The sequence below is a fragment of the Anser anser genome (genome assembly GCF_964211835.1).
Source record: "Anser anser genome assembly, chromosome: 6".
Classification (NCBI taxonomy): Eukaryota; Metazoa; Chordata; class Aves; order Anseriformes; family Anatidae; genus Anser; species Anser anser.
Window position 1 is genome coordinate 17,051,774 of NC_139726.1, and position 23,188 is coordinate 17,074,961.

The 23,188-nt window shown below is 69.2% G+C and overlaps 1 protein-coding gene across 2 annotated transcripts; it reads left to right on the top strand.

The window, feature by feature from the left end:
- The first annotated feature begins 468 nt into the window (after positions 1 to 468).
- On the top strand, positions 469 to 23,178 carry ASIC4 (acid sensing ion channel subunit family member 4). 2 transcript variants are annotated; one of them, XM_083840689.1, is made up of 10 exons: positions 469 to 1,778; positions 18,978 to 19,122; positions 19,228 to 19,355; positions 19,554 to 19,713; positions 19,891 to 19,947; positions 20,037 to 20,190; positions 20,593 to 20,684; positions 20,889 to 20,968; positions 21,121 to 21,225; positions 21,410 to 23,178. In XM_083840689.1, the coding sequence occupies exons 1-10, from the start codon at positions 1,203 to 1,205 to the stop codon at positions 21,527 to 21,529; spliced, it is 1,617 nt and encodes a 538-aa protein (XP_083696815.1). In that variant the 5' UTR covers positions 469 to 1,202; the 3' UTR covers positions 21,530 to 23,178. The 2 variants fall into 2 exon arrangements, with proteins under 2 accessions (XP_083696815.1, XP_083696816.1); XM_083840690.1 differs by lacking the exon at positions 469 to 1,778 and adding an exon at positions 17,993 to 18,831.
- Positions 23,179 to 23,188: the final 10 nt, after the last annotated feature.

Genomic DNA, 23,188 nt, shown 5'->3' on the forward strand with positions numbered 1-23,188 from the left:
CGGACCCTGGTGCCGGTGCCCCCCAACCTCACCCCGGCCCCCAGCCCACCGAGAAGCACAGGCAGAGCCCCTCCAGCTGCGGGCAGGACGGGGCAGGAGGAGGCCGGGGGTGCCGGGGGTGCTGCGGGGAAGCCCGGCGGCTCCCCGTCCCGGGGCTCGGCGCCTGCCGCGTTGGGGCGCAGCGGGCCGTGGCAGGGAGGCGGTTAACGGCCAGGGAGCCGCCGAGGCAGGAGGAGTCCGCGGGCGGGCGAGCAGGAGGGGGCCGCCGGGCGAGCTGCCCGCAGGCTGCCCGCCCCCGCCGAGCCGCCCCGAGCCGCGCCGAGCCGCGCCGCGCCGTGCCGAGCCGAGCCGAGCCGCGCTGCCCCGGGGCGCACGGGCCGGGGCGAGGCGCACAGCGCGGCGGCGGCGGCGGCGGCGGCTGCGGCGGCGGGGGGCAGGCACCGTGCCCCGCCCGCCTCGGCACGGCACGGCACGGCACGGCACGGCACGGCACGGCACGGCACGGCACGGCGCGGCCACGGCATCGCACGGCACGGCACGGCACGGCTCGGCATCGCACGGCTTGGCTTGGCGCGGCACGGCTCAGCTCGGCACCGCTCGGCGCGGCTCGGTTCCGCTCGGCTCGGCACGGCGCGGCTCGGCACGGCTCCGGCAGGTCCCGAGCCATTCAAACAAGTGGCTCCGGCAGCACTTGGGAGCCGGGGCTGGAGAGAGGGCGCAGAGCGGCTCCCCCTGCCCCGGAGGCGCCGGGCCCTTCACACTGCCTCTTTCTCTGGCGCTCGCTCTTTATTTGACGATGAAATAATGTTGACATGTCTTGAATTATTAAGTATTCCCTGGATTTTATTAGCACATGATGCCTAAATGCTGCCTGTATCTGCCGGGGTCTTAACCAGAGAGGAGCGAAGGAGAGAGGCAGAGACACAGAGCGAGGGAGAGGAGAGAGAGGGGTTTTTGACAGCTGTATTTGTGCTGATAAGCGAAGGCACAAGGAGACGATCGACTAGTGAGACAAGAGGGAAGCGGCGGCTCGGAGCTGCTGAGAGGGGCTGCGCTTCCCTCCCGAGACGGCTCGGCCCTCCCGGCGCCGTGCTGGGGCTTGGGGGGGACCCGAGCCCCCTCCCAGCGCCTGGCCGGGCTCTCGGCCGGTGCCCGTGCCGGGAGGCAGCCCGCTGGCTGGGCACGCCGGCCGCGCGGGGCAGATGCCGATTGAGATCGTGTGTAAAATCAAATTTGCCGAGGAGGATGAGAAGCAGAAGGAGAAAGAAGAAGGGGACAAGGAGAGCCTGATCGAGGAGCCCGCGCGGCCCCGTTCCCGGGACCTGGCCGCCTTCGCCAGCGCCAGCACGCTGCACGGCCTGGGGCACATCTGCCGCTCGGGGCGGCTGGGCATGCGCCAGACCCTCTGGGCGCTCGCCTTCCTGGCCTCGCTCGCCTTCTTCCTCTACCAGGCGGCCAAGTCGGCGCTGCTCTACCTGGAGCACCCCCACGTCATGGCCTTGGACGAGGAGGCCATCCGCGAGATGGTCTTCCCCGCCATCACCATCTGCAACATCAACCGCTACCGCCACTCGGCGCTCACCGACGCCGACATCTTCCACCTGGCCAACATGACCGGGCTGCCCCCCAAGGACCGCGACGGCCACAAGGCCACGGACCTGCTCTACCCCGACCCCGACATGGCCGACATCGTCAACCGCACCGGCCACCAGCTCGACGACATGCTCAAGAGCTGCAACTTCAGCGGCGAGAACTGCTCCTCCCGGGATTTCACTGTGGTGAGTGCACAGCCGGCCCGGCTCCCCCGGGGACCCCGCCGGCACGGGGGGCTCTGACCCCGCCGTGCCTCGCCGCAGCGGGGCTCCCCGGCTCGCTCCGGCTGCTGAAGTTTTGCATCTCTCCGTGTTCGAGTTTCTCTCCAAGTTTCACACGGAGAGAGAGAGAGGATCCTCCGTGGGAGCTCTCTGCTGCAGGACCGTGCTGCCGGCAGCTCCGGGGCTGCAGGAGGGGGTCGTGGGCAGGAGCGGGGGCGGATGGGGGAGCGGGGCGCAGCAGTCCCTGGGGTGGGCGAGCAGCGGGAAGGGGAAAAGCAGTGGCACGGAGCCCTGCTCCAGCCTCTCTTCACTGCGGGCCGAGCTGCTCCGTCGCAGGGCGTTTTGCACAGCGAGAGAGGAATGGGGGGGCCGGGACCCCTTTGCACGTAGGAGAGCCCTCCTGCCTTTGGGGGTGTGCGTGAATGAGGGAGGCTGTCAGCATTGCACACTTGTGTGTGTGTGCAAATGCACGTGCCCAGCACCCCCAGAGGGTCTGCTCTGGGGCACGGCCATGTCCAGGTGCCCTGGGGGCCACCCCCCACAGCTGGGGGTCCCCAGCCCCCTGGCAGCACCGTGCCCACCCAGGCAGCGAGCTCCCAGCCGGGCACCACGACTGTGCAGCTCTGGCTAACGTTGAGCCTGGAATCACAAATCCCCGCTGTGGTTTGGGGAAATAAATGTGCTGAACGGGCGGAATACCTGATGGGACCCCTTTCAGCCCGTAATGACTCTGGAAATGAGCCGCCTCTCTCCTCCGGCTGCCAGGGGCTGCTGCTCTGCTTGCTCGCTGCGCTCCCCGGAGCAGCGCTGCCAGCCGGAGCCCGCTGCGTGCCGGGGAGGGGGATGCGATACGGGGGGCTGCGCAGTCTGCTGAGGGGAGAGGAGGCTCCGTGGGGCTGGAAATGGCTGATGCAGCACGTCCTGCTTCACTTCGTGCCCGTCGCTACAAAGCCTGCTCTCGTGCAGGGTGCTGTTTCGGGGGGGGGGGGGTGCTGCAGGGGGGCTGCCCTGTGCTGGGGTGCCGTGGGGAGCGCTTGCCTGCGGTGGGGTGGGGAGGAGCGGGGGGCAGCAGGGGGGACCCCCCTCCTCCTGGGGTTTTGCTGGGCTCTGTGCCTGCTGTAGCCGAGCTACCCGAGTTTGGGTGCCGGGGGGAAAGTGCGATCCTGTGGGGAGAGCGCAGGGAGCCCCGGTGCTGGGCAATCCCGCACGTGGCATGTGGGGCTCAGCCACGCGGGCCGGTGGGAAGGTGGTGAGCCCAGCATCGTGCCGGGTAGCAGCATGGCACGGCAGTGGGATTTGGGCTGGGTACAAGCTTGCCAGAGCATGGACACGCATGGGGACAGTCACCGGGACTGTCCGGTGTGCCGTCCCCGTGTGCAGGAGCAGGCTTCAGGCAGGGGGTGTCCGGACGGGGAGCCCAGAGCTTGAGGCACCCGGAGCGCTCAGCAGGCAGGGCTGTCCCCGCCGCCTCTCGCTGGCCACTTTTCCTGATGCACCTGGAGCAAAAGGGCGATTTTGGGGCAGAATAAGGTGCAAGGCACGGGCTTGGGAAGGGGAGGGGAAGGCAGGAGCAGAGGGGAGGGATTCGGCAGCCTCTCTGTGCCGCACAGCACGTCCCAAAGCCGTGCCAGGCAGCGGCGGGACCTGCCGAGGCAGCGCACCATTTGCATCTGGAGCCTGCTGCTCCCGTTCCCCGAGCCCAGTCTGTCCCCTGTGCCTCCTCCTGGGGATGACTCAAACACGGTGCGAGCAGCTTGGCGGGCACGGGTGAGTCCCAGCCGCCACGTGTGGGCTTGGGAGCGCCGTGCCTGCCAGCTGTGGCCCCGGTGCAGGAGCACCCGGTGCTGCGCCGCACCCCGCCGCCACACCGTGCTCCTGGCCCTGGGTGCCCCGCGCGCCTTTCTGCTCGCAAGGCTCCTGTAAGCCCACCGCAGCGGGTGCCTCTGCGAGGGTCCCAGCAGGGATGGAGGGCTCGCAGGGCTCGCAGCGCCGGGAGCAGAGGTTGTGTCCCCGGGGAAGGCAAGGAAGGGAGGTTTTCCCTTGCAGCTCCCCGGAGCTGTGCTTACAGGGGTGCCGGCGTCGATCCTCTGCTCTGTGCGCACGGTGGGCTTCACCCGGAGGCCGCAAGCGTGACGGCTCGTGGGTGGCCGTGGGCAGCCTGCCCGCCGGGGCCAGCAGCGCTGCCGAGCCGGAGCGTGGAGCTCGCAGCCGGTGAGCACAGGATAAATAGCTCGCGCGGGTCCTTTAAGTAAGCGCCGCGAGTGGTAAATGATCTTCCCCTATTTAACGTCACAAATCCTCATTCTTTATGGGATAGCAAATTAAGAAACTATGGGGAGAAAAATCCCCAGCGTAAGCATCTTCCGTGTAATAAAGCCCGGCTGGGCTGTAAATCTCCCCAGGCGGCAGGGACAGCACCGAGCCGCAGCGAGGCTCCCCTGCAGCCTGCTGACAAATGTGCCCCGTGCGCAGGCTGCCGGGAACCCCGGGCAGAGCCCTTTCCTACCCCTCTGCATCCCTTACCGGGGGGCAGCCCCATCCCCTGGGGTGCACGGCCCCGTGCCCACGGGCACGCTGCCCGCTGCCTGGGGCAGGGCGCCAGGGGCCGAGCCCGGCCGGGCGGGCGCAGCTGCAGCAGCGAGGGTGCGAGGCGTGCGGAGATGGTGCAGGGAATCAATAGCTTGCTTTCCGCGCCATTAAGCGGGAGGCGTCCCCGCGGGGCCGGGGCTCAGCTGCGGCAGGTGGCCCGCGGCCGCCCGGTAGCCCGCTGGCACCCAGCCCCGGGGCGATGCTGGCCACCCCTGGGTGCACGGCGGCAGTGGGGACAGCGGGGAGGCGGCTTTTTGGCAGGTCAGGGCAGGTGGTGGCCAGGCCAGGCAGGCAGGCAGGGGGCTGCAGGAGGGGCTGCGGGAGGTGGTCCCCCCCCCCCCGGACAGCATCGTCACCCCACCTCCTCGCTGGCTCTGCTGGTGATTGCGCTGGAGCCTCTCTCAAAACCACGTTCCCCCATCAAAAGCCTTTTGTTTGGGAGCCGCCGCTGCCGAGGCTGCTCCTGCGAGGGCTGGAGCTGGGGGGAGCGCAGAGGTTGCCCAGAGCTGGCAGCGGCCTCGGAGCTGGCAGCGGCCCCGGCTCTCCCGGCAGGGCCCCCCCGGGACGTGGGCTGTGCGGGGCTCTCTGCGCCCTGTGCTGACCCCCAGAAGAAAACCCTACACCGGGTGGGCAGCGCCGGCTGCGTGCTGCTGGCGGTGGGGGGCCACAAAGCGCTGCGTGGGGCCGATCCCTGCAGCCCCCCGGCGGGGAGGGCACTTCCCCAGCTGCCTCCTTCCCCCCTGCAATCAGCGCCGCTCCCGACGCGGGGACTCTCTCTGACCTTTCCGTCAGAGCCATGTTTAATAAATGTCGCATTTTCGGCCTGTTTTTACACCTGGGAAAAGCTGGGCTCGTTCCCCTCCGCCTGCCCCTGCCCCACCTGGTGCTGCCGCTCACCCAACGCGGCGCTCGGCCGCCCCATTTTGCCTCTTCGTGGTCTGTTCACCACGGGGAGCAGGGGGCTGGGGGCACGCGTTTCCCTTCCGCGCTGGCCCTGCAAGAGCCTCCTGCTCGCTGCAGCCCCCGAGCAGAGCTCGGGACCGGGCAGGATTTGTCACCGTGCCGTGCCGTGCCGTGCTGGCACGTCCCCGGGTCCGTGTCTCTGGTGGCACAGATGGGCTCTGGCTCCTCGTGCTCCCGTCCGCAGCGGCGGCGGTGGCTGTGGCGCGGTTACACATGAGCCGCCCGGGCACGGCTCGAGGCGCTGCTTGTGCCAGAAACCGGGGGACTTTAATGCAATTCGTTGCCATTTAATTTTACACAATTCCTGCTGCTTAATCCGCTGAGAAATGCTAATTTATACAATTCACGTCTAAAAATAAATGTCAGTCCAGCAGCTCCCAGCAGTGGGGAGCTGCTCCCCCCAGCCCCCGCCGGAGCCTCGTGCGGGGGACCCCAGCCCGGGGCACACCCCCGAGGCGCCCGGACCTTGGGGTGCAGCCACGGGGCTGGTGGATGTGGGGCGATCGGGGTTACGGGGTGCCATGGCAGCACAGCGAGGGGCTGGCTGGTCCCACGGGTGTCGCCACACAGCCCCTCACCGCAGTGGTCTCGGGGCTCCGTGGCAAGGAGATGCCGGGTGTCACGGTGGCTTGGCCTGCTTTTGGGATGGACTGGGAGGTGGGAGGTGTCTTTGGGGCCCGATTCCCGGGGCTTTCCCCAGGGAGGGCAGCCTGGCCCGGCGTGCAGCTGCAGCTGACAGCGCTCAAGGCGAGAGCCCTGGTGCCAAAGAGGCGCCCGGTGCCAGGGGCTGGCATGGGGACAACAGAGCTGTGTGTGCTGGGTCCGGCCGCGGGTCGGGACAGCCCCCGCGTAGCTGGTAGACATGAATATGTTGTAAGGCACCTTTAATTTATGTGGGAGCACAGAGAAACTCATACCCCATCTGCCTGGGCTGCCTGGATGCATCCTTACCTCCCTAAGGACGCAGGGGACGGGGAGAGGGTGGGATCCTGCCGGGAAGCGGAGCCGGGGTGGGGAAAAATCCCGTTCTGATGCCCGTCCACGCGGGGTGGCACCAGCCCCGGTGGCAACGTGGGGACCGGGTCCCCGGGGCAGCGGGTGGGCTGCGAGGGCTGCGGGAGCCCACGGGCGGGGGAGCAGGGGCGCGGGGGCGGCGCGGCGGGGGAGCGGAGATGCTGGAGGAGCCGGCGGCTTTCCCACCGTCTCCCTGATTGAGATCGGATCACCGCGAGCATAAAAAAGCTCTCTTCATAATTATATTTAATGAATTGACTTTAAAAGCTCTTACACTCTTATCTGGGTAATTTAATATCACACACTTAATAAGCCTGTCTCCGATACGGGGGGGAGCCAGCGGCCACGACGCCCGCGCCTGGTGTGGCTCCCCGGGGACGCGGGACGTGCCGCGCGGCCGGCCCCGCGTGCGGGGCCGGGCAGATCGGGGGACACCGCTGTCCCCTGGGGCCAGGGCACCCCTGGGGGCTTGGTGCAGGGGCTGCGGGGCCATGGGGCTGGCTAGGGGCGAGGTGACTGCCTGCGGGGCTGGAGGGGCTCACGGGGTGCAGGAGGCTGGCTGGGGGGGACTCAGGGCACGGGGCAGGGCTGGCTGGGGTGCCAGCACTGGGCTCGGACACCGTGTGGCTGGCAGGGCAGTGCTGGGACCCTGTCCCCAGCGCCACTGTCACCCGTGGCAGGAGCCCCGTGGCCAGGAGGCGCTGGGGGCGGCCGCAGGGCAGAGCACACACCGTGGGCCCCCAGCGCCGTGATGCTGTTGGCTCCCCGTGTCCGTCCTGCTCTGGCACACCCAGGGCTCACTGAAACAAGGCAAGGGATCCCAGTGGCACAGCTGCTGTGGGGACAGCGGGGCAGGCATGGGGGCAGAGCCAGCCGGGGGGGGCAGGGAGGCAGACAGAGGGCTGCCGCTGACCCTGGTGTGCATGCACTCGTGCGGCACGTGGCCCCCCCCAGCACCGCGAGCAGGAGGAGCAAATCCCCCGTGTGTTCCCAGGGACATGGCAGCCTCTGCAGCTCTGCCCCTTGGCCCTGTGCTACGGGCTGGGAACTGGGGGCTCCCCTGGGTGTGGGCGTCGCTGCAGCCCCCAGCAGCCGTCCCCAGCCCCCCTGGGGCCATGGGGGCTGCAGGTGCTTGTGGTGAGCCCAAGAGGAAACCTCTGCCACGTGGAGCCGGGCACCCCGGGGACGCGGGAGCCCCCAGCATCCCACAGCCACAGCGGGGGTGACAAAGCCACCAGCGGGGCTCGTGTCCCCACTCATCAGCACAGAGCTGCAGGGAGGCAGCAGATCCCTCCAGCCCAGCACCCTGTCCCAATACCCGCGCCCTCCGCTCCCGAACTCCCAGGTGACAAAGCACAGGGGGGGCACCTCCCAGCACCCCCCCCAGCCATGCCCCACACGGGTCCCCACAGCCGGGACGGGACCGCCAGGGTGAGGAGGGCGAGGGCGCAGCGCTGGCACGCAGCTGCCCGTCCCCGTGCTGCCTGGCGGTGCCGGCTGCCGTGCCAGCGCGTGGTGCCAAGGCCGGGCGGGCTGCGGGGAGCCGCGTGCCAAGGCGGTGACGTGGGGGGGGACGCAGCTGCCACCTGGCCCTGCCTGGGGTGGCGGTCCCAAGGAGAGGGGTTCCCGGGCACCCCGCGGGCAGCCCGGGGCGCGGGGCTGGGTCTCCCTGCGCTGGAACAGGAGGTTTACAGAGCTGCGCTAAGTGACGCAAATGGTTTGAAGCCCATAAAGAGAGACGGTTTTATGTAAGACGACTATATAAAGCTCCGCTGTTCTGCCATTGATGAGATATAGGCCTTTATTTATAGAAGGCAATGTTTGCGGTGCGAGGGCTGAACGCCAGCCAGGGGCCCGCAGATAGGACGTCGAGTCATTTCACATGCAGCTGCCGTCGACAGTGTTCACACATTAAAGAAAAAAATTAACAAGTTTGCAGCCAGTCAGGTGGAAAAAACAATAATTGTCGAAAACCGTATTTCCCCCTTTTTCCAATAACAAATAGCTGAGGCGCTGCTGGGGAGGCTTGGGCTCGCTCGGCGCCTGCAAAGAGCCGGCTGAGGCTGCGGCACGGCCAGGAGGGGGGCAGTGGAGAAGGGGGGCGCACGCTGGGACCGTGGGGCTCCGGCTGGGCATCGCCCCCAGGGCACCGTGTCCCCTCCCTGCCCCGTGCTCGCTGTCCCCAGGGGCGCAGGCGGGCACGGCGTGGGGCTGAGGATGCTCTCTGCGCGGTGGCTGCAGACAAAGCCCTGCTCGCTGGGTTTCCCTGCCAGCATCTCCCCGCCTGCGCGCAGGGGGATGTGCCGAGGTTATTTCTTGGCCAGATGTGGCCGGGTTCTTGCTGGCGAGCGAGCAGCACGTCCCTGTGGTCAGAGCGCCCTGCCAAATTTCGTTTCATGCACGAAAGGAGGAAAAACTTCTCATGATTAATTGCGCAACAGGGGAGAACACGCAGCTCTCTAACCTGCTCCTTGCTGATCGCTGCCCTTTTCTTCCTCGCTGCAAGTGCAGCTGGGGAGAAGGGGGCGAGCTCTTCCCCAGGGCACGCTGTGCTGCACGGCCCCGGGGCTGCACGGGCAGCGAGCGGCGAGCTCGGCAGTGCGCAGCGAGGGCAGGAGGTGCTGAAACATCCCTCGCTGCCCTCCTAACCCTGCAAGGGGAGGGAAGCCAGGCAGGGCTTCACAGCAGGAGAGCAGTCAGGCTGGTGCTTGAGCTGCTTTCTTGCAGCTCCCTGCACATTGCTGCGGGCTGATGTCCGAGGCTGTCCCTTGCTTACGCTGCAAAACCTTCCCTCTGTGCACTGATCCGTGCCCTCGGTGTGCTGCGCCAGCGCGGCTGCGGGCAGGGCATCGCCTGCCCCCTCTGCGTGCTGCCGGCTTGCAGCAGGGAGAAGAGGAGCGGGGCTACGGGGCCAAGCTGGGGCACATCTGGGCTCTGTGCCTGCATGGCCGGTCCCCCACGGGCAGCACACACGGGTGGGGAGGGTCCTGGGCGCCCCGAGCTCTCCGTTCCCTCCCTGGGAGCGGATGCTCGCTAGGTGCTGAACGGCCATTAAGCGCCGGCTGAGCTTTGATGGAGTCAACAGGTTTTCTTCCAGCAGAACAAAAGGTTACCTTCTTGATTGCAGAGCCGGGAACGCAGGCAGAGGTGAAAAGCGAGGGCAGGAAAGGCAGAGGCCGGGAGAGCTGCGGGTGCCCTGTCTGCGTCGGGGAGCTCAGAGACGCCGCCGGTCGCGAGCCCGTGGGGTGTGCGGGGCCGGGGCCCCAGGGTGGGAGGGAGAGCTGGCACCAGCCTCATCAGCCAGAGCCCCTGATTAATCGCTAGCTGCCAGCCCTCCAGCCAGCAGCTCATTAGCGGTTTAATTCCTGGTGCCCATCGCGCTGGAGGGCCGCACGGCTCTGATTGAGCTGCTGGGACAGGCTGGGGATGCCCACCAGGGCCAGCAGAGCAGGCAGGGGCAGGCAGGAGCTGGGTGCCCCCGCAGAGCAGTGGGGCGTGCAGAAAGCTGGCCCGTCCTGGGCGCACAGGGGTGGGCACGGCCACGCGTCCCGGCTGCCAGGAGGGGGTTTGATGGGAGCAGCTCGGCCGCCTGCCCCCAAACCCTGCCCTCGCTCCGGAGCTGCGGTCTGTGCTATTTCTTCCCGGCCGGAGGAGGGAGGGGGCCGCGCAGAGCCAGGGCCCCGGCAGGAGCCGGGAAGCGTCTCCATCTGTCTGCAGCGCTCAGCGGCTGGAGAGGCCAAGGTGGCCCCCGAGCGGGGCTGTCCCCAGGCCACCTCTGCGCAGGAGGCAGGGCTGGCACGGCATCTGCGGCTGCCCCGGGCAGGGCAGGGAGCAGCCGCCCCCCTGGGGACCGAGGACACTATGCAAATCCGAGATGGATGCAAGCATTAATTATGTCCTGGCTGCTCGGCCACCGCTGTGGCTGCTCGTGCAGAGAAAAGGGGTTACACCGGTGGCATGTGCTCTGCGCCTGGCCCCTCTGTCCCCAGCTGGCTCTGTCACCCCGCCGTGCCCCGCGCTGCGCCGTGCCGGCCAGCCCTGCTCTGCCCGGCCCCAGGGAGGTGAATAGCAGGGGGAGCAGGAGGCAGGAGCGGTGCGGGCGCTGTCGAGCAGCCCGGCTCCGAGGTCCTGCTCATCAGAGAGTGTCTGCACAGATATGTGCTAATTACGGGCAGAGGTTTGCAGGCTGTTCCTGCCCTGCCGGCACGGTGCTGCTGTGCAAGGACAGGGCCGGATAAACCAGGGCTGCTTGGGCAGCTCTCCCTGCCCTGCCTCTCCACGGCCACCTGCCCATCCCCATCCCATCCCATCCCATCCCATCCCATCCCATCCCATCCCATCCCATCCCATCCCGGCAGTGTGCGTGGTGCCATCCCTGGAGCCCCGGAATGTGCAGCAGTGACAGCCGCTCCATCCCCAAGTGCCTGCCTGATCTTATCGTGGTGGAGCTGCCTTGCAGAGGGAGTTTTTCTGCTCTGACCCCCCCGGCGCTGCTGCTGCTCCGACATCCTCTTTCCTTATCACCTGACATGACCTTAATTTACTCCCCAGGCTGATAGCACTCCGGGCTTCTCCTCCAGGAGCTGGATCTCAGCACCGTGCCATGCTTCACCTGCTGCAGGACCTCTGCACAGGCGGCACAGGCGGCACCGAGCAGGGCACAAAGGGCTGCGCAGGGCAGGCAGCGCAGGGACACTGCCGCCAGCCCGGGCGGATTGAAATGCTGGCACTGACGACTTCTCTAGCCACGTTATCTCCCAAGCTTGGCAAATATTGGCGGAGGGGAGATTATTCAATAGCAAAGTTTGCAGATGGGAATCACGGCGTGTGATCCCGCGGGCTCCGTGCCGCAGCCCGCCTGCTCCGGAGCAGCCTCTGCTCTGTGGTGCTGAGCCTCGCGGGGGCACGGCACGGGGACAGGACGGGGCTGCTCTGGGCAGCATCCTGGGGGCTTTTCCCCTGTGCTGGTACCCAGCAAGGCACTGGTCCCAGCTTCCCTGCAGCTCCTATCCCACCCTGCAGCACCGGCGTACATGTGTGCACCGTGCCGGGGACCCTGCGCAGCCCCACGCAGCCTCCAGCACGACGGGGCTGAGCTTCCCCAGGTGTGGGCACCACCTGGAGCATCTCTTCCCGTGCTGGAGCCTGCACCCAGGTCCCCTCCCCGGGCAGCTTCTCCATGTGGGCCCTGATTGCCACCTGGGCTCCTTGGGGGCACCCTGCAGCCCCAGGAGGGGTGTCCCCCCCCCCAGCACCCAGCCAGGAGGCCCCATCCATCGGCCCCCGCACCCAGGAGCGCGCGGGCTGGGGAAAGCCAGCCCCTATCATGTTTGTTCCATTGATTTAGTGCCGTGGAGAGGGTTTAATCAGCCTTTAGCCTGCACGCTCCAGCATTAAGAACAAATCCATTAGCCACGAGATAACCACAAAGGGTTGCGCTGAGGCTGGATGAGGTCCCAGCGCCTTCAAGATGCAAATTGGCAATCAAAGATCAAAGCCGTGCGGCTCCCTAATCTCTACTAAAAGGGCTCAGCTATTAACGAGCCCTTTCCCGCTGGGCTGTGATCACCCCACTTCACTCCTGTCCCGACGCGCGGCACGTTGTGCCGTGCCCCTGGCCCCCGCGCTGACCCTGGGGACGAGGGCGCGGAGGGGACCCAGGCTGTTTGTTTGCGCCTTGCTGCCTGCGGCTCTGACACGCTGCTCTCAGATCTGTGCCGGCGCAGAGAGCAAAGCCCCGGGGAGCCGCTGGCCAGCGGGCAGAGGGGGCAAGAAGGGAGAGGGGCAGGGGCTGGGGTGGTGAGGGCTGCGCAGGGCTCGCGCAGAGACTTTGGGAGCGGGGGGGTGCTGCCAGGTGGCTTCCTTCCCTCTGCTCGTGGATTTAGCCCCGGTGTGGCTGCACCAGGTGGCTCAGGTCAATCCCTGCCGGCCCCAGGGAAATCAGGGCTGGGGACGTGGCGGGGGGGCAGGCGGCAGGGCTTGGGCAGGGCGCCCTGGGGCCGCGTTCCTCTTTCTGGGGTATTCCTGCCCGTGCACGAGGCCCCGGCTCCCGCGCAGTGCCGAGGCCAGCTGCAGGGTGGGGGCTCCCATCAGCGCCCCAGCACGCTGGAAGCCGTGAAGCCGTCGAGCTGTGACAGGAGCTGAGCTGCCAGCACCGTCAGCAGATCTCGGGCAGCACAGATGGGCTGCCAGCGCCGGGGCACGGCTCACCCGGGACCCTGGCGGAGAGGCACGCACCACTGCCCGGGTGCCAGCACAGCACTTCCAGCCCCGCGCAGGCCCCGATGTGCCTGGTCCGGCTCGGGGAGCAGCACGCACCCCGCAGCATCCCTCTGCACGGCGGGGCGCTCAGGAGGACCGGCGCAGGGAGAGGTTTGGGCTGGGGTTCGGTGCCGCCGGTGGCTCTGACAGCATCCCCGCGTGGCGGCACAGCCTTGCCATCGCCCCGCTGGGGGAGCAGGCAGCGAGGCGCTGGCAGCCTCTCAGCCGGGGTGACAATAAATCTTATCAGCGTAAACCCATCCGCAGGCAGCAGGATAACCCCTGTGACAACCCGGCCTCATCTGCACAGAGTCGGCGCTGCGGATTTACAGATAAATAACAATAAGGCTGGAGGGACCGGGCCTGTGCCGGCACCTGCGGGGTCCCGGGGGCACCCCGCGGCCACCCCTGCTCGGAGCCTCTCTGCCACCAGAGCGCGTGTGCAGGGACAGAGACACATGTGATGCCGGCAGCGCATCCCCCGTGCCCTCACCCCGCTTTGGCCGGGCGGGGGGACGGTGCCAGCCGCGGGTGCCGTGCCAGCAGCGCGGCGGTGCCAGCCGGCGCGGATGCTGCGGCCGGGGGGGGCGGCGAGGTGTGCTGGCAGGAGCTGCTGCCCCGGGCTGGCCGCCCCAGCTCGGCTCCTGCGTTCGCTGGCGGTGCGGCCGCGCAGCCGTGGGAGCCGTAATGAGATGGAGCAGCAGAAGGACGGCGAGATAAGGCTGCCTGCGCTGCCCCAGCAGATTAAACGCTGGGATTAAGCAGGCGGTGCCAGCTCTGCTGCCTTTTTATCTCGCTGCTTCTCCCCTCTTATTCTCCCGCAGTCGATAGTGAACGGTCTCGGAGCTGTCAGCAAAGGAAATTGCTTGTTAACCCTTTGGGGACGGGCGCGGGGCTGCCTGCACGGCTGCTTTCAAAGAGGAGCGTTCCCCGGGGACGACGCTGCCTGCCGAGCGGGGCAGGCAGAGCAGTGGGGGCCGCGGTGCCTCCCCCCTGCGTCCCCAGCCCAGCGTCCCTGCTGCCCCGTGGTGGCCCCGTGGTCCCCATGGGGCTGCACGCAAAGGGGCTGGTGGTATTTAGGATCTGGTGCTGCCTCCGCCAAAAGCCACCAGCATCCAGTGGCGGGGGGGGGGAGCACCGTCATGGGGCGCGCGGGGTGACAGCAGCCAGAGAGCGAGGCTTGCCCAGGTCTGGCCCCATGGACCCCGGTGCCCCACTGGGCATCCTCGATGTTCCCTCCGGGCGCCGCTGGGAGCCCAGTACCCAAACCCCAGTTACTGCTCTGGGTGCGCGTGTTTTTGTTTGGTGTGCAGCAGCGAGGCTGGGCTGCAGCCCGTCACGGCGATTTTCCGCGGCTCGATGTGTGCTGTGTGCCCGGGGGCTGCGTGCGGGGGTGTCTGAGGATGCAAAACGGGCTGGGGAGCGCGGGAGGGGTGCGCGGAGCGCTGCTGGGCACAGGCCAAACCCGTGCCGGGGGCTGTACGAGCAGCAAAATCTCTCTATCACCTGCTGTCGGTGCACCTCTCCCAGCCCCTCAGTGCCTCCGGCTCTGCCCCCGCAGCTGCCCCCACCGTGGGGCAGAACCCCCTGGCGGCCAGCACCCAGCCACGTGCTCAGCACCCCAGGGGGCTTGCAGGCTGCTGCCAGCAGCCGTCCAGCCCCGGGTGGGACGCTGCCCCACGGCTGCTGTGGGGTGGAAAGGTGCCCTGGGCAGCCGGGGCTGAGCGCGGCACGGCGCTGGAGCAGCTGCTGCGCGGGGCAGGCGGGCTGTGCCGGCGAGCAGAGCCTGAATTAGGAGAGGAAATGGGAGCGATTGGCACGCGCGGGCTGGCAGGAGGAACGCTGCGAGAGGATGGGATTGCTGTTTATAAATACATCAAGGGAGTAAACACAACGGAGGGAAGAGAGCTGTTTCAGCTGGGGGACAATGCTGGCGCGAGAACAAATGGTACAAACCGGCCGCGAATAAACTGAGGTTGGAAAGCAGGAGATCAGCGAGGTCCTGGGCCGGACTCCCCCCAGGAGGGGAAAGCGCAGCGCTGAGCTCGCCGAGCTGGCAAGGGCAGCTGTGTGCTGGCCCCGTGGGTCCACGCAGGTCCGGGTGCCCCAGCTCTGCCCCGCTGGCAGCACAGCCTGCAGCACAGCTGAGCACTTGGTATTCCAGCCGCGAGCCCGCTTGGCACCGCCGGGGCTCCCACGTCTCCCTGCTGGCTCCGGGGACACGTCCGCGGGGCTCAGCTGGCACGGGCTGGCCCAGCACATCTGTGCGAGGAGGTGGCAGGAGGGGTGCAGCCCCCCCCGGGGCGTGCCCGTGGGTCGGGGGTATGGGAGGTGGGTTGGGATGCTGGGGGGCATGCGGAACATCCCATAGCGGAGCCCAGCTCAGTGCTGGAGGGCCCTGCCTGGGGACAAAGGTGTCCTGGGGACCCCGTGGGGGTGGCAGCCCCGGTGCAGGGCTGTGTCCTGCAGGAGCCGTCCCCGCTGCCAGCAGCAGCCCTGCGCGGGGCAAGGACGCGGTGCAGGGGGGCTGCGGGTTTGGGGGGGCGGTGGCACCGGTGCTGGAGCTGGGATGGAGCCAAACCGGCTCCAGTCCTCACCCCTCCGGGGATCGGGGAAGGGAAATGGTGCGACCGTGCGTGAGAGGGACGTTTGCAGAGGCGAAAACATCCCACTGGCTCAGAAAATTGCTGCAGAATCGGGCTTGAAATGAGTTGAAATTGCTGAATCCAAGCGGATCTCATATCCCGGGCAGTTGCAATGCTGGCGTCAGCGCTGCGGCTTCCCTCCGTGGGCACCCAGGCGGGGGCTGTCAGCACCGCGCGGGGGGAGCGGGACGCCGGGGACACGGCCGGGGACTGGGGGGGGGGCTCCAGCAGGGCCTGGCCAGGGCTGGTTGCAGCGGGGGGGCGACAGCAGAGCGGGGGGCAGTGTCTGTGGGCACGGCATCACCCAGCCCTGCCCGTATCACCCCAGGACAAGCAGCACCCCGTGCCTCCAGCTCCGTGTGCTCACTCAGGGAGCATCGTTTGCAAAGTGGGGGGGCTGCAGCCTGTGCCCCAGCTGCTGCTGGGTTGCTGTACCCAAGGACACCCCCGGGTCCCCCTGGATGGGCATCGTACAGGGCTCTCCCCACCCCTGTCCCCATCATGCCCAGTGACATTTGTCGCCGGGGGGGCGCCCGCTCCTGCGTGGCGTGCCCGTGCCCTGCCGGCTGCGTGTCGCAGCGGGGACGTGGGACAGGAGCGCGTGTCCCAGGCGTGCAGGAGCCCCACGCGTGGTGCTGCAGCTCGTCTCCTTTGCATGCAAACACGCGGCTGGCAGCTTAGCGCGGCCTCTTGTCTCTGCAGAGCAATCAGGATTTGTCGCTGCTTGCAACGTTTAACGTCGTCTTCCAGAGGCTAAATACCGTGGGGAGCCGTGTAAGCCGCGGAAATACCTGCGTGAGCCGGGATCAGCCGGAGGCAGGCACAATGGGCTTGTAGCGGCGGGCGTGGGGGGGCTCGGGCATGTGCGGGGCCGGCCCTGGTGCCCCCTGCCATGGGAAGCCCCGGTGCTGGTGGGTGGGCTGTGGTCAGGATGCTGGGAACTGGCACCCATGGGGTGCCCATACACAGGGGGCAGAAGGGGGGGCCCCATGGGGTGGGGGCAGCGGGGTCCCAGGGCCGTATGGGGCAGGGAAGGGGATCCTTCAGCCCCCTGGCAGCAGCGATCCCCAGCTGGGATCTGCCTGCCGCGGCGCCGGCAGCTATTTCTGTCAAGGTCAAAGTGTCTCCACGGCACAGAGCAGGGAAATGAGGAATCGTGTCGAGAAATTACCTCCCTAATGGGGTCTCCCCTGCGCGGGGATGCCGGTGTGTGGCAGCTGAGCGGGGAGGCCTGGAGGCGGTGCGGGAGCCCTGCCTCCCAGCCCCAAGGCCCACGGCACCCTTGGGTGCCCCGCGAGAGGAGCAGGGTGCCCAGGGGGCCGTGCCCCCAGCCGCCGTGCCCGGCAGGACACGTGCGCTCCATTCCACCCCGCGAGGCACTTTTCTGGGTCAGCTGCGGGGAAAAAAAAACATCTTCCAGAGCAGGCAGCCTCTCCTCTGCCCTCCCTCCTCCTCCTCCTCCTTTTCCTCCCGCGCTCCCTGTTACCTAACTGGGTTTGTCGTGCCGGAAAGCCGAAGCCCTTCAGGACTGCGCTGTGCTCTCGGCGGCGAGATTTCACAGCTGTCCTCGGCACCCCGGCAGCCGACAAGCGAGTAGCTCAGCTGGGCGCCGCGGGCACCCCTGCCCTCCCCGCGCGCCCCTGCGCCGTGGGGATGGAGATGGGGACGGGGACGGGGAGGGGGCCCCCCCGCCACCCCAGCACCTCTCCCTCTCTGCCAGCCCCGGGCCGTGTCCCCAGGTGCCCTCTCCGCCGCGCCCTGTCCCCATCCCTCGCCCCTCCGCACGGTGACCGCGGCGCTGCCCGGCGGTGTGCGAGCCGCCAGGAGCTGGCAGCGAGCAGAGACCTGCCGCGTCCTGCGCCCGGGGGGGCTCCTCCTCCCTTCGCAGAAAACTGACATCGAAGCTGCCCCGGCGCGCCAGGCGCTGATGCTATCGGGCCGGCGGGCTCGGGCTCCCCGAGCCGCAATAAAACCCCGGCCAGCGGCTCCAGCAGCCCCCCCGCAGCCCTCCCGCAGCCCGGCGAGCTCCGGCTGCGCACCCCCCACCCCCCGCCCCGGGGGGGGGACCGGGCACCGGTAGCCCGGCGGGGGGGCTCGGGCGCAGCCGGGGCCGGACGGAGCTGCCCAAAAGCGGGGCCCTGCTGCCCCCTGCTGGATCCCGGCCCTCCGGGCCCCCCCCCCGCTCCCCTCCCGGCGCTTTGAAGCCCCCCTGACGGGCAGCCGGGGCCCCGCCGCCGGCCCCGAGCCTTTGAGGAGCCGCCGGGGGTGCGCAGATGTCGCCGTCGTCGCCGTCGTCGCCGTCCCCCCCCCCCCCCCCGCCGCCACCGCTGTGATCAGAGCCGCAGCCGGCACTTCAAAGCGCCCGCAGGGCTCCCACGCAGCAGCAGCCCCGCGGGGACGGGGTGGGGGCCCCCACGCTGCGGGGGTTTGGGGTACGGCACTGGGGAGCGGGGTACGCAGGAGGTGACCCTCCCCCCCGCCCCCTCCGGGCCTGGCACCGTCCTGCCCGCGTGGGGCAGGGCCCCCAGCCCCGCAGCCGCTTTGCACCGCGTTGGGTGGGAGGTTTCGGGGGGGCAGGCAGGGCTCTGGGGGGGCTGCGTGGCCCCGCAGCAATGGGCAGGGATGCTCCAGGGTGCAGCACCCCTGGGCGAGGGGCTCACATGGCACTGCTGGGTCAGGGCATCCCCGTGCTGGGGCTGCAGGGACCCCCTGCCTGGGGTAGCACGACGCCCCCCCCCACCACCACCACCCCCGTCCCGGCTCGGGGAGGAATTTTCCACTCCCGAATCGAGGTTGGGGGAAGGCGTGCGTTTGCACCAGCCCCCTCCTCTCCCTCCCCTCGCCCGTCACAGCTCGGGAAGGCGCCTGCCACGTTCAGCTCCGGGAAGGTGCGGAGCAGAAAAAGCCTCCCGGGAGGGTAGACGAGGAGCGGGGAGCGGGCAGGAGCCCCCCCCCCCCACCCCAGCGCAGCGATGCCGCTGCCCCTCTCCTGCTGCCCCGCCGGAGAAGTCCTGGCACCAGCGCAGGGCGGCTTCCTGCGTGCCACCCGCATCCCCGGGCTGCACTACATGGGCACCCGGCCCCAGTCCCGCCTGCGCCGCCTCCTCTGGAGCCTGGCCTTCCTGGCCTCCGCCGGGCTGCTGGCCACCGGGGCCACCGACCGCCTGCGCCACCTGCTCTCGCGCCCCGTGCACACGCGGGCACGCCTGGCCCGGGCGCCCCAGCTCCGCTTCCCGGCCGTCACCCTCTGCAACCCCAACCGGGCGCGCTTCCTGCAGCTCACCAAGCCCGACCTCTACTCGGTGGGGCAGTGGCTGGGGCTCTCGCGGGAGGACCGCTCGCTGGTGCCCGAGCTGCTGGCCGTGCTGGGGGACGAGCGGCGCCGCTGGCTCACGCGCCTGGCCAACTACTCGCGCTTCCTGCCGCCCCGCCGCTCCGAGCACACCATGCAGAGCTTCTTCCACCGCCTGGGCCACCAGATCGAGGACATGCTGGTGGAGTGCCGCTTCCAGGGCGAGCGCTGCGGCCCCCAGCACTTCATCCCCGTGAGTCCCCGCCTCGGGTGCCCGGCACCGGCCTGTGCCCCAGGGGCCCTGCGGGACTGTAAAGGGGGGCCTGGACCTTATCCTGCTTGCAGAGCGCCCTGCCTGAGCTCTTCCCCATCCCTCACCCTCCCTCTCTCCATCCCCAGGTCTATACACGCTACGGCAAATGCTACACCTTCAACGGGGACCGGAGGAACCCGCGGGTCACCCGCCAGGGCGGCATGGGCAACGGGCTGGAGATCATGCTGGACATCCAGCAGGAGGAATACCTGCCCATCTGGAGGGAGACCAGTGAGTGGGGCTGCGGGCAGGGGCAGGGCGGGGGGTGCCGGGGTGCAGGGGCTGAGGGCTGTCCCCTGGGACCGGCTGCCCACGCTCCCCTTCCGTCCCCCGCAGACGAGACATCATTCGAAGCTGGCATCCGAGTCCAGATCCACAGCCAGGACGAGCCGCCCTACATCCATCAGCTGGGCTTCGGCGTTTCGCCTGGCTTCCAGACCTTCGTGTCCTGCCAGGAGCAGCGGGTAAGGCCAGCTCGGGGGGGCTGGCCGTATGGGGCCAAGCAGGGGGGGGCAGCGGGGCGGTGCCGTTCCTGGGGATGCCGCTTCGCCCCGTGCAGCCCCAACCTCTGCCGGGCAGCGCACCATGTCCCACAGCCCTGGGGATGCAGCCGGGCACCCAGCCCCGTGCGTCCCTGCAGCGACGCCCTCTCGCCCCGGCAGCTCACCTACCTGCCGCAGCCGTGGGGGAACTGCCGGGCCAGCGTGCAGGGGGAGCAGACGCTGCCCGGCTACGACACCTACAGCATTGCCGCCTGCCGCCTGCAGTGCGAGAAGGAGGCCGTGGTGCGGAGCTGCCACTGCCGCATGGTCCACATGCCAGGTGAGGGTCCTACCCACCCCTGCACCTTGCAGCCTGCACCCAAGGCTCACCCCCACCCCATCGCCCAGCCCCTGCCCAATCTGCCCCCCGTGCCCTACGGGGGATAGGGATATAGGGGAGCGAGCCCGGGATGGGGTGGCTCAGACTCCCACCCCCTGACCTGCAGCTTCCCCGCAGGCAACGAGTCCATCTGCTCTCCCAACGTGTACATCGAGTGTGCTGACCACACGCTGGGTAGGTGCGGGGCCGGGAGGGAGGTTGGGTGGCTCGGGGGGGGCTTTTTGGGGGGGGGCGCAGCCGTGCCCAGCGGTGCGTGCCCCCAGACGCGGCGGTGGAGGACAGCCAGGAGCGCTGCAGCTGCCCCACGCCGTGCAACCTGACCCGCTACGGCAAGGAGATCTCCATGGTGCGCATCCCCAACAAGGGCTCGGCGCGCTACCTGGCCCGCAAGTACAACAAGAACGAGACCTACATTCGGTGAGCCGCCGGGGCTGGGGCTGGGCAGGGGGCTGGGGGGGCTCCCGGAGGCGTGCGGGGGTGGGGGACACTGGAAATCCGGGGGACCCCCACCCTGCTCCTGGCAGTTTGTGGTGCAGGTCCTGGCACGCACGGTCCCTGCAGCATCCTCTCCCCCGGGGGGTTGTGGTTAGGGGGGGGGACACCATCTCCTTGGTGTCTTCCCAGCCTGCATGTCCCCACCCCGCAGTCCCACCCAGCCCAGGACGTGTCCCTTCTGTGTCCCCTCCACACCCAGGGCACTGCGAACCCAGCCTATGTAACTCACAAGGGCCCTGGGAGCACCCTGGGACGGGGTGGGTGGGAGGCAGGGGGAGGCTGGGGACAACGTGGGTGGTGACCGGCCCCACGGTGTCCCCACAGGGAGAACTTCCTGGTGCTGGACATCTTCTTCGAGGCGCTCAGCTACGAGGCCATTGAGCAGAAGAAAGCCTACGACCTTGCCGGGCTTCTCGGTGACTCCCCAGCCTTCCCGCGGGACCCCCGCACAGCTGCCCGTCCCTTCCCCTGCGCACCCCTGCTCCCCCCCGTCCTGCAGCCCCAGACCCCATCCCCACGCCGTCCCCCTCTGCCCTGCTGCCCTGGCACTGCCCTCCCTCCCCAGCCCAAGCGGGCTGTGCAGCAGCTGCCGGTGACCCTCTCTCCCCCCTCCTCCCCAGGGGACATCGGGGGACAGATGGGCCTGTTCATCGGCGCCAGCATCCTCACCATCCTGGAGATCCTGGACTACATCTACGAGGTGCGCTGAGCCCCCGGGGGCATGGCAAGGTGCCAAGCAGGGGCCGGGCTCCCCGGGGAGGGGGAGCCGCGCGCGGGTCCGTGCAGAGCGGGGTGCTCCCCCGGGGTGCCGGGTGCGCGTGGCTCTGGGGCTGACCCCCCCTCCGCCCCCAGGTGATCCGTGACAGGGTGAGCCGCCTCCTGCGCCGCTCCAAGCCGCCCCTGAAGAAGCCCTCGGGCAGCATCGCCACGCTGGGGCTGGAGGAGCTCAAGGACCAGGTACCCTGCCGGGGTGGGCTGCGAGGGCAGGGACCTGGGCAGGGTCACCCCAGCCCCGTGGGGACGGGACGTTGCTCCCTAGAGCCAGGGGGCTTGGTGGCCTCAGGCTGCCGAGCTCTGGGACGGATGGGGAGAAGGGACAGGGGGGCGGGAGGGCGCCCCCCTGACGCTGCCGTCCCCGCAGAGCCCCTGCGAGACGCTGGGCCGGCACGTGGAGGGCGCCTACAACGCGGGCATCCTGCCCAACCACCACCACCGCCACCACTACCCGCACCAGGGCGTCTTCGAGGACTTCGCCTGCTAGGCCAGCTGGGGACAGGGGGCGGCCAGCCCCCACCCCCTGCCGTCCCCTCCCCGCTGTCCTCACGGAGAGGGACCGCGGCACCGGGAACCGCCGCGCCGCTCGCCCCCAGCCGTGCCACCGGAGCCACCTGGGCACCGGCACCGCCGCGGCCCCCCAGCCCCTCCGTCCAGCCCCTCCGCTTGCCCCCGGCGTGCGGGGTCAGCCCTGTCTCAAGCACACGGTATGGGGGGGCCGCCCCCATCCAGCAGCAAGAGCAGCCCCGGGCCCCCAGCTGCATGCCAGGGAGCAGAGGGGCCCCCGCGATGCAGAGCATGCGAGGGGGGAGCTGGGTTTCCCGCGAACCCCTCCGGGCCCTTCCCTGCTGACCCCTCCTGGGGGGGGGTCTCTGCCCTGCCCCGTCCCCCCAGGGGAGGGCCGTGCCCGGACCACCGGTCCCCTCCCAGGGAATGTCGCAGGGTCAGGGGCTCCCACCTGCAGTCACACCTGCATGGCACCACCCTGCCGCCCCTCCGGCCCCTGGCACCACCACCACTGTGACACCCCCACCAACATCTCCCCTCCTTCCCCAGCCCCACGCGGCCTCCCCCAGGGCTGCAGCCCCCCCCACCCCGTAGCCGCCCCCAGCCAGACCCCTGCACTGTGACCCCCCCACACTCCAGTGTTAGCCCCCCCAGCCCCGCAGACCCCTCTCCCCGCTCTCCTGCCCCAAACCCTCTCCTCCCAGTGCCCCCCAGCCCCCTCCAGCCTCTCCGCACCCGTGCATCGCCCAAAGCAGACTGTCCTCAGGCACAGCCACCCGGCACGGCCCGGGCGGCGCGGGGGCACCCGTCCTCGCTCCCCTGGCTGTCGCAGCTCTTTTGCACCGTGCACGTACCCACCCCTGCCATTTCCTCCCCCCCGGGTGCTGAGCACCCGCTGTGCCTCCCCCAGCCCGGACACGGTCAGGAGGGTGCTCCGTGCCCAGCACAGCCCGGGGGGGTGGCAGGACCCCATCAGGACCCCTCCCCGGTGACCCCTTCCTGTAGGACATCTCCTCCTCCCCCTCCACTGTAGCAGACACCAGCGCAGGGCAAACAGCCCCAAAATATCTCAGGAGGGGGGGGGCAGCTGGCAAAGCCCCCCTTGACACGCACACACGGCAAAGAGGGGGACCCGCGGCAGGAATTGGTGACATCGGGGGGAGATGGGGGCGTGGCCAGGCTGGGTCCCATCCCTAGTGCCCCAAAACCCGAGAGGGCACAGCCGTGCCGTGGCCAAAGCCATAGATGCAGGAGGAGCCCCTCCACCGCAGCGGTGTGCCCTGGAGGGCGTCCTGGTCCCCATGGGGTGGCAACACACGTGGCGTGGGACCCCAGCCCCAGGGAACAGCCGCCCCACGCCCACCCCGTGCTCCTGCACCATCACCCGGCTGCAAGCAGAAGCGTCCCTGCAGCGATGCTAGGCGTCAGCCAGGGCCGTGCCAGGCCCCCCACCCAGCCCCACGCGGGCAGGAGGGTGCCTGGGTGCCGGGTGCAGGATGCGGCCCCCTCCCTGCCAGCGGGAGCGAGCCCCGGGCAGGGCGGGCACGGGCACGGCGGCGGGAGGTGACCGTGGGTGATGCGCGTCACTGTTTTATAGATGTACAAAAGCTCCCTAATAAAGAGGCACAAGTAGGTCCAG

Bases quoted from the DNA above. Each gene is read 5' to 3' on its own strand.
- ASIC4 (XM_083840689.1), top strand. From the start codon at position 1,203: ATGCCGATTGAGATCGTGTGTAAAATCAAATTTGCCGAGGAGGATGAG. The intron at 19,123-19,227 runs GTGAGTGGGGCT...CGTCCCCCGCAG, and splicing joins GCCCATCTGGAGGGAGACCA to ACGAGACATCATTCGAAGCT. The intron at 21,226-21,409 runs GTACCCTGCCGG...CCGTCCCCGCAG, and splicing joins TGGAGGAGCTCAAGGACCAG to AGCCCCTGCGAGACGCTGGG.